Genomic DNA, 9,416 nt, shown 5'->3' on the forward strand with positions numbered 1-9,416 from the left:
CTAGGGATGCGCTGCTTCCTCTGAATAGAGAGGGGTCTGGAGTGGATATCCTAAAAAAAGGCTTGTCCCACCCTTACCCGGTTGTTGCATTTTGTAAAGTTTCCTCAAAGAAGAAAGAATTTAATCGAAGCATAGTTTTAAAGTTATATTTTTTTGTCAAACGGTTACGAGCGGTTTTAAATAAATAAAAAAGAAAAAGACGCATAAAATAAACTGCAACTGCAACCGAGATGAACCTAGAGTCCAGATTTTTTCAACCTATCCTATCTGTTATATAGAGACTCTGACATCGTAAAAAATACAAAAATTGGAACTGACATCTCTCCATATAGAATAGATATTGAAAACGAAGTCGAAAAAAGCGCAAAGAAAAACCAGTAAACAAGTTTTCAATCGTGTACAATTTTAATTTCAATCCGTTTACTACAACACAATATGAAGATGCACAGCGATAGTTTGTGGGCTTTCATGGTCGGCCTACATATTTAAAATGGATGGAGGGGCGATACATGGCGCTAAGATCATATATTCTACTATTCTATTATATTATACTATTCTATTTTATCCTTTTCCAAAGCCACTCAGGCTTGTTTTTTAACTTGGGATGATAACAAACTGAAACATAGATAAAATACAATTTAAGGAATTGAGTATTGTGTCGAAACTTGATTATTTTAAGTAAAATAACAAAATTGTACAACGTCCTAACACAATTATCTAAGGGCACTTAACGTAACAGCATTTCAGACGGCCATAATAAAAGTGCTGATAAACAGGACAGTCCAATTTAGGCCCGCTAAGGTTGACTTTGCAAGTTAACCAGTAGTTATCAAAGGAGCATCGATATTTCCACTCATGGGCCCAGCAATTAGTTGGCATTCCTCCGCCGCAAAGCTTTAATCCAGGAAAGCCTCTAGCTGTTAGAAATGAAGGAAACAACAATGTCTACCGGGTTACTTATTAGATATATGATAAATAAATATCATTACATACATAAAATAATTGGTAAGTATGCAAATGAACAAGTAATTACATATCCTCATTACAAAAAAAAAAACATTGAAAAAAGAATAATTCAAAAATTAAGGATAAAAAATTTCATAATCCAAAGAACATGGGGTGGGTGGCGGTTAATTAAGGAAACGACATGATTACTGTACAATGCTCATAAAAATAGTCCTTTCAGGACTATACTCTCACACAAGCGATCAGACTTCACCTTGTTAATAAACATCTGTTTCTCCTGGGTTATTACAACTGACTGCATCAGATTTAATAACTTTACTATTACATTTTAATCGTCTCAAAAATTATTTTACTAACCTATGCGCCTATGCACTTCAAGGTTGGCAGAGATCCTGTCAGAAACCTGTAAAAATTTAGTACGATAATCAGTGATGGAGTGAGGGAGGGCTCGCTCAAAACCCTAGTATTGATGGATCATACAGATTCAGAATGCAAGGTGGAGGATTCTGTGATAACCTCTGTTAAGGAAAAGCATGCATTGTTATGTTCCAAAGGCTTTGCGAATGGCAGAACAGAGTACGTAAGAACTCATCCATCAAATCTCAGTCAGTAGATGTAGACAAATTTATCTTATCATGGCTATTATTAGACAGTGGCCGTGCTGGGATTGGTGACTGTAAGAACCGTGCGTCCTGAACTTTTTCACAATGTATACTTTCAGGATTTTTCAAGCTAGAAATTCTATTGTCACTGGCTTTTTGGGATAAAAGCCTCGGAAGAAGTGTTTACTATCATTAGAACTGTGATAATTTAAAGAATAAATCACTTAACTCTTATTTCCATATCAAGCAACTAAATCAGCGCAAAAATAGAAACATTCATTAAGGTACTCCATAAAATTAGATTCTTCAAAATGTCTAAATGCAGTTGAGTGGCGAGGTGAAAAAACCAATATCACTTGCAGAAGCATAAAAAAAGTGTTTTTGAAAGAGAACAAGAAAGAGCTGCGTATTTCAGAGGGTAATTGAGATAAAAAGCCAAAAAGGGCAATGCAAACAGGAGGAGAATCACAGATCGTAAGGGCGATTCAGATCTAAAATACGGAAATGTCTTCATCAGTGTAACCAGCTTTCCCTGGCTTCTGTTGCAAATTTTTATGACACGCAATTTGTGCCTGAGGTCCAAATCAATATTTGAGTTATAAAAAGGTGTAATTGAGCATGCCCAGTCACCATCCTCTATCGTCTATGCCTAAGAACGACTGTGCGTTCACTCTTACAAAACTTTTCTCTGAAAGGTTTAGCTTAGGGATATTACTCAAACCGGGAAATCGTTTAAAAATCTCAGTAAAAACAAAGAACTGTTACGCTGGCGGATTTCCACCAGAGTCACTATCAAAATGCAACAGAATTCTTAATCGCTCACAATTTGTAAAACTCACCGGTGATGCACTTGAATATGAAAGGCAAAGAAGAAAAGCAACAGCTGTTACGATTATTGAACAACCCTGAAAGAAAAAGCTAAAGCACATCAGATGATATTAATGCTATATTTGCGAAGATGTCGAACAATAAGCCTGCTTTTATGGCTTAGCAGCAAATGAATGGCATCTGCACTTTCCGTAAAATTCGGAAGATTTTTTAGAAGGTTTGGAAAAAGAGGCGTATAAGTTAATTATGGAAAAAAAAATCTTAGCATGTTTAAACTCGTTCAATCGAGGGGAGAATCCTTCCTTAGTCTTCGCTGTATCTTTTCGAAACTAATCTTGTTCCTTGTCTTGAACGAAATCGCCTCTCATTTATATTTACTCATTACCAGGAAGTAAAAGCAGCATGTTCACGTGGTCACAACAGATGAGGCACGTTCTCGAAGCTAACAGGGTCACCTTGTGTTATTTCATTTCATAGAGCCTTCTTATAAACTTATAAAGAAGAGCCTTACTATATTTACTATACTTGGTATCCTAAACTTGGTTTTGAATGGGTTTGACTACTAAATGAAAACGTTAAAACCAGTTTTCAAAAATCTCTCTTCAGTTTGTGCCTACATGTACACGTCCTTCTTTCTGCTTTAGCGAATGTTACTTAATCTTCTCTTCCAGCTAACACGTCCGCGCTAAAACCATTTTGGATGAGGTCAAGTTCAGTCGCTGCAGAAGTCAGGTGTAACAGAAATACACCTCTACTTCCTCTTTAACATTCTGTGATGTAATTTAGATATATGAAAATTCACATTTTTGCACTGCGGTGGAGAGATGAAATTAGAAGATCCTCGCAGCTAAGAACACTACTGAAACTAGTAGTTGTAAATAGGACCTGAAATTCTGTGATGTTTTTGGTTTGCTCGACTTTTCTTCATGTCGACTAAATGATCTATTTGACTATATATATGCATTTCCCAACGATTATTGAACTTGCTTTTACCACTGAGGCGAGGCATGAGGAGAGGACCTTGGGAAAGAGGTTGGGAGATATCCTCTCGTTGACGTCAGAAATCAATTATGAATCTTATTGGTTAATACAAGCGCGCGCAAATTTCTAGTTTGTGACATCACGACGAGAAAGATTAGTCGTTGGGCAGAGAGTCTTGTTGACGACTGTTTGAAGATGCTCAACCTTTTTGGAAGGGACAGGTATATTTAACTCGCAGAGTGGGTAGGGAAATAAGAAAGTGCTGTTACTGACGAAGAAGGTAAATCCTCTCAATTGAAAGAGTTATTTTAACCATTGCTTTTCGTGGATTTTACGTCGTGGCGAAAACTTAGGTTTCCCTTTTGTCAACGTTGTATGCACTTGTTATTGCGTGGAAAAACTTCCTTCTTAAGTTATGATTACACCTTTCTGGCAATTCCTGGATAATTGCAAGTGCTCAGCTATGAGAAACCTATGTTGCACATCTGCGAGTTCAGGTTTGAATTTCGGAATTTATTTGTATTATCGCATTTTATTAATAATTATTATTCTTAAAACAAATTTCAAATTCACGAGAAAAATCTTTTGCAGACATGTTTCGACATGACTCATGCCATCATCAATTTAGTGCGTTGTATCCGTTGAGTTTGTTTTTAAATGTTATATGCAAAAACGTTACATTAGTTTAAATAAATAATCGTGTGCGCAAATGTAATACTTTGAAGGTCAATTCACGTGAACAAACAATTAAAATTCTCCTCCGGGAGGATAAAGTACATTTTTCTTTGGACTGCTGAAGTATAACACTGGACTGACGAACAACACCTACCTTGTTTTTTCCCAATTATACCAACGGCCAAACAGAACAAGAGACATATCACAAAAAGTGAATGAGATTATAGAGTTCAAACATTGCCCGAAGCGCGGGAAACGTGAGTGACCGGGCACCGATTGATTTAGGTTTTACATCTGATTGGTTAAGAGAATGGCGTGAGTTTTTTTTAACCAATCACAGAGCGTAGTGAAGTAAAGCGAAACCAACGCAATTGAATATTGTGCAGACACGAACTACAGCTAATGACAGTCAGTTGTGTGTCCAAGATGGCTTCTTTTTTTGAAGAAAAGCCTTGATTCCTTCCTGCCCATCACGAAGCTTCAGGTTCTCAACCATCACTGCCTCCGCCTCTCTGAAAAGCAACAAAAATTAACAGCTACGTGAATATAGGAAAAAAAAAAAAAAAAAAAAAAAAGCTATGACTCTAAATTCCGTTTTAAGCCTCACTAGGGTCATTTTCTCCTTTTAAGATTATTTAACTTCTAGTTCTAGACAGTAAAATGAAAAGCGCTACTGTACACTTAATCATTTGGTATAGTAAGTTAGTGTTACTCCCTCCTCTAACAAGATACAAATCTTAAGCGATTGACGTCTTGTTCATTTGCGTTTTCCCGCTCTTCGGCAGTGATTCGCTTTCAATTCGAGATCTTATTGGTTTATGGTGATATTTTCCTTTGTTCTCGTTGGCAATTGGAAATACATGGTTTCGTTTTGACAAAACTCATTTGAGAGGCGCTCTAAACTGGAATTATTCAGTGAAGTTGCAGCAACATAAATAGATTCTAGACGTTCAAAATGTAAGTATTACAAATCTTAGTGGGCCTCGTAGCTAAAAAACCCCAAACAGTAGTTTCAACCGACCAAGCACCACATTTTCGCGTGAAGTTTTGAGAAGATTTCTGTCATTCTTAGCTAAAACTCACACATAAGCTTGATCCCGTCCTCTCATGGTTTATGAGTAGAAACATGACTTTCCCATAGCTACAACAGGCTGACTTAATGAGGCAATCTTTGTAGCAATCGCATTGACTTCTTCTTCAAGTTTTTCCTCAGGTACAACCTTGCTAAGGAGGCCAGATTTAAGAGCATCTGTTAAATTGGGAAATAACACAATATGGTTGTTAGTTTGATATGATCCAGCATTCCATCAGTAGACTGAGCTGTTGGTGTGACTAGCCGTCAGCCGCAAAATAGATACGTTCTTATTGAAGGGGGGGGGGGGTAGGCATAAGGGGGGGGGGAATGTTCACATCGCAGGGATCTAAACCATGTTATCCTAACCCTTCTCTCTCAATACACCAAGTGAAGAAGAACTAAATAGAGATACAACTGTCACTTAAAAATCCTAAAATATCTCTAGCCAGGAAAAATGTCTTTACCATCTGCACTAATAGGGTTGCCAGTAAATAACATTTCTAATGCCACTTTTCTAGGTACAGCACGAGCCAAAGCAACTCCAGGAGTAGAACAAAATAACCCAATGTTGACACTAAAAAGTGAAAAACAACAACCAAACAACAAAATAAAACATTGTAATGATTTATAAAGGCTTTCAAAAATTATGAATTCTTAGACTTATGAGATTTCTGCAAGCCTTGTTATTCATACTGATTTCATGTACAAGTGATGTAGGTTAATAGATGAAGATGGACAATGTAGACATAGTCTTGTAGCCTTTACATGCAGTTCTTGGTTTTCCTTGATCATGAAGGCACCTCAACCAAATTGAGGTATTCAGATAGTTTATGGAATACACTCCAAGCTGTGACCATTTTGGTTACCATGGTGAGTATAAAACTATATTGGACATTTCAAATTTAGTGACCTGTCTTCAAATAGGTCAAGTAACAAGTTGTAATAATTATATTTCTTAGTGTTTGTGGTCTATTATTAAGAATTTTCATAAAATATAATTACATAATGCTCCTTTTTTTTTAATTTGCCTTTGTCTCTTTAGTTACATTATCTGGCTTCAAGCCATAAAATGTCTGGCTAACCTCCAAAAATGATTGGCAGCCATACTGTTTATTTCATGAACAACTGGTGTTTTCTACGATTTTTCTACAATTTTCTATATTGTACAAAGTGTCTCTTCTCCTTGAAGTCTTGTTTTTCTGTGCATACTCACCCTGGTGTAGCAAATTGTGAATTAGAGGAGGCCACTGCAATATCACAACTGGCTACTAATTGACATCCTGCAGCAGTTGCAAGTCCTGTAAATTATATACAAAATGAACCTTCAATAAATTACAAAAAACAACTCTGTGAAAGCTGTAGAGCGAAAAGATTAATGACCATGGAGGCATATATGCATTTATTTTGTCTTTAGTTAATCAACCATTTTCTTGGCATGATCAACCACAATTCTGTAAGGTTTCTCTTACTCATACGGAGTACTATACAGTTGGTTCAGAGCAACCTTATTGTTTTGACAATTTAACCCTTTAAGTCCCACTAGTGACCTAGACAGAATTTCTCCTTACAGTATCAGTACTATAAAAAGCAGACAAGTAATGAGAATAAAGAAATATATAAATTAGGGCATTATTGGTTGATCCAATTTTAAATTCTCCAAACTAACATAACATAAATTGTATGGCAGACTGTAGGGAGAATTACTAATGGATTCTTGGGAGTTAAAGGGTTAAAGTGGCTCTGAACCCATGGCCCTTCCTATACTGTAAGCAATCACCAAAGAATTATGCAAAAATAAAGAGAGCACATTGACTAGGAAACAAAAACTTTCTCGCCAATATTCCTGCCCATAGATGTCAAAATGCACTTGCATTCATGTGAATTCCTATACCTACCATTCACTTGTGCTATGACAGGAACAGAAATATCCTGAAATATTTGAATTAAATTAAAAAAAAAAATAAATATGTGTTTTATTGTTTAGAGGTTCTAAACTAATTATTTTTGTTTTCTTTTCAGTAAATCTTCAACAATTTCTCTGTGTGTTACTACAGAAATGACACAAATTTAGTAACAATTGATGCTATCAGGTATAGTAGATCAACCTTTTCTTCCCAACCTCAATATGCATATTCTCCATACTGTTCTCTGTTCATTTCCTAAGGTACTGACAAAGAGAATTTGTTTGACAATCAAGAGTTTCTTTGGTTGGCAATCATTTCCTTTACACTTGTGATGTTAATGCGAGATTAAGGGGTGATATTGTAAGGAAAAATTAGATGTTAGTCACTCTTAGAGGTTTAGGGAATAAAAGAAAAACTGAGTACATTAAATTACACACCTGAACAAGTGTCATGACTTCAGTGCAACGATGAAAGATTTGGGCATGATGGTCAGTTCCTTCTTCTTCTGTCTGCAATTTGTAATAGAAAAAATTCTCATTCAGTGCTCAATACACTTTGCAGGCCAGTTTGAATATTTTAAAACTACTTCTGAGGACTAGATTTGTAGTGATAATTGTCTTAAAATTTTTTGAAAGGGTAGCCTGCTCCTGCAAAACATAACTTAAATGAACATTTTTTAACACCAAAAGAACTTGTAAGGTGATGATCAAATAAAAATTGTTGATGGTAAAAGAACCTAAGAAGCAAATTTAGCTTTTTAAAGCACACCAAAGCAGTTTATATACCATTGATCACCAACTTCAAGTCCTCTGCCAAACCAACACAGCTCAGCGACCTAGTCATTTTGCTACAAGGACTGTGGCCTTACCAGTTCTTTAAGGTCATGTCCAGAGGAAAAAACACCTCCATTTGCAGACAAGACAATAACTCTAAGTTCAGAGTCTACATTTTGAAGTAGGTTTGACTTAATTGTATCCAGCATTTTCAAGGAAAGGGCATTCCTGAAGGGAAAAAAGGCACACTATTATTAATAGTAATAAATTAATAACAATTTTTCACATGGCTTCAGCATCCGCACAATGTTCTCAGCCAAACAAACAGTTTCTTTCACGTGCAAGCACTCATGAGTTTCATTCCTCTAGTTTTAGGGTAACGATTGAAGGACTTTGTGTAGTTATTACCACTCATTCAATGGTTCCATATGACTTGGCAAAGCGTGTAAGAAAGTAACACGAAATCTGCAGCCTCAAAGTGATTGCCACAGTAACAATTATGAGTTAGTGCTTTACCTTCGTTTTGGATTGTTTAGTACAATTCTCCTTATGCCATCTTCTTGACTGCAAATCGTGAGACTCTCATCTTTTGTTTGACTCAGAAACCTCTTGCTTAACTGAAGAGCAGCCAGAGAGTCATATCAAAAGTCAAATAATAAGCTTAAGATTTTTATTGCGTGACAGCTGATAACGGCTAAACACAAATTAACAATCATGCATAGAAATCAATGGCAAGTAATCAAATTTATTTAGTTTACTATCTACAAGATTCTACAAAATAACAGATTTATGTTCTCATTTTATATTTTTCTTAACAGCACAATTTTAGAATACTCAGCTAACTAACTATCTACAAGGGGTTATATTATACGCTGAATTGTACATTGTATTTTGATTGGTTCACAACTATGATCTCTCGGAGGACAGACGCACGAAAGGCATGTTTATAAGAAGCACTCCTATGAAGTGCGGTCTAGAACAGATATAATTACCTGGGCAGTCAGAGATCTCTTAAAAGGAACACGTCTACAGACCGATTGCAACATTTTGTTCGTGTCGAAGACAACTTATAATGAGTGTCATGTAAGCCACATAGTATGTCCACACGATGGTGTGGAGAAGATGGTGGATATTCTGATATAGTCAGGTGAAATTGTTGCGTGGGACTAGGGCTGGGAAGGAAAAGGACCTCGGGGCCATTTCTCGAAGGTGCCGGTACCTTAACGGGCCGGTAAAGCTGTTCTGTTAACAGTCTTGGTATAGTTTCGAAAAGAAGTAAGTCTAATTTACTTTTAAACAAATTTTCATAAAATTCAGGGCCATGCAAGGAAAGATCCATATTCATATTTTCTGCAAGGAATGGTGGAACATATGGCAGCAGCCGAGCATTCAACAGTATACTAAACAAAATTCACAAAATTGCCATCTCCGAGGTGAACTGGGACGACTCAATTGATCACCAAGGGACATGATAATTATTTTATCCTGCAACTTGGAAATGACCGTTGAGCGGTTGAAGCATCGTTACTTTTTAACGTTATTTGCTCAGTTCCATGTTAAAACAGACAACCTTTATTCGAAGAGACACTGGCAAAGTGAAGAAAATTGTTAC

The 9,416-nt window shown here is 36.3% G+C and overlaps 2 protein-coding genes and 1 pseudogene across 4 annotated transcripts in view; all 3 read right to left on the reverse strand.

The window, feature by feature from the left end:
- LOC149051207 (uncharacterized) overlaps positions 1–9,416 on the reverse strand; it is a 57,754-nt gene that overhangs the window by 12,428 nt on the left and 35,910 nt on the right. The window lies entirely within an intron of this gene.
- LOC149051208 (uncharacterized) lies at positions 387–4,307 on the reverse strand. Its single transcript, XM_089206766.1, has 3 exons — positions 2,408–4,307; positions 1,324–1,369; positions 387–917 (listed from the first exon to the last, which is right to left on the reverse strand). Exons 1-3 carry the CDS (start codon positions 2,495–2,497, stop codon positions 718–720), a joined length of 336 nt encoding a protein of 111 aa, XP_089062892.1. The 5' UTR covers positions 2,498–4,307; the 3' UTR covers positions 387–717.
- On the reverse strand, positions 4,260–8,934 carry LOC149051209 (enoyl-CoA hydratase domain-containing protein 3, mitochondrial-like; annotated as a pseudogene). Its single transcript, XR_016186701.1, has 9 exons — positions 8,797–8,934; positions 8,321–8,421; positions 7,900–8,032; positions 7,469–7,540; positions 7,023–7,056; positions 6,341–6,425; positions 5,592–5,701; positions 5,136–5,301; positions 4,260–4,564 (listed from the first exon to the last, which is right to left on the reverse strand). The product of XR_016186701.1 is annotated as an enoyl-CoA hydratase domain-containing protein 3, mitochondrial-like (transcript).

This window comes from Pocillopora damicornis, chromosome 1, assembly GCF_964200805.1.
Source record: "Pocillopora damicornis chromosome 1, jaPocDami1.2, whole genome shotgun sequence".
Classification (NCBI taxonomy): Eukaryota; Metazoa; Cnidaria; class Anthozoa; order Scleractinia; family Pocilloporidae; genus Pocillopora; species Pocillopora damicornis.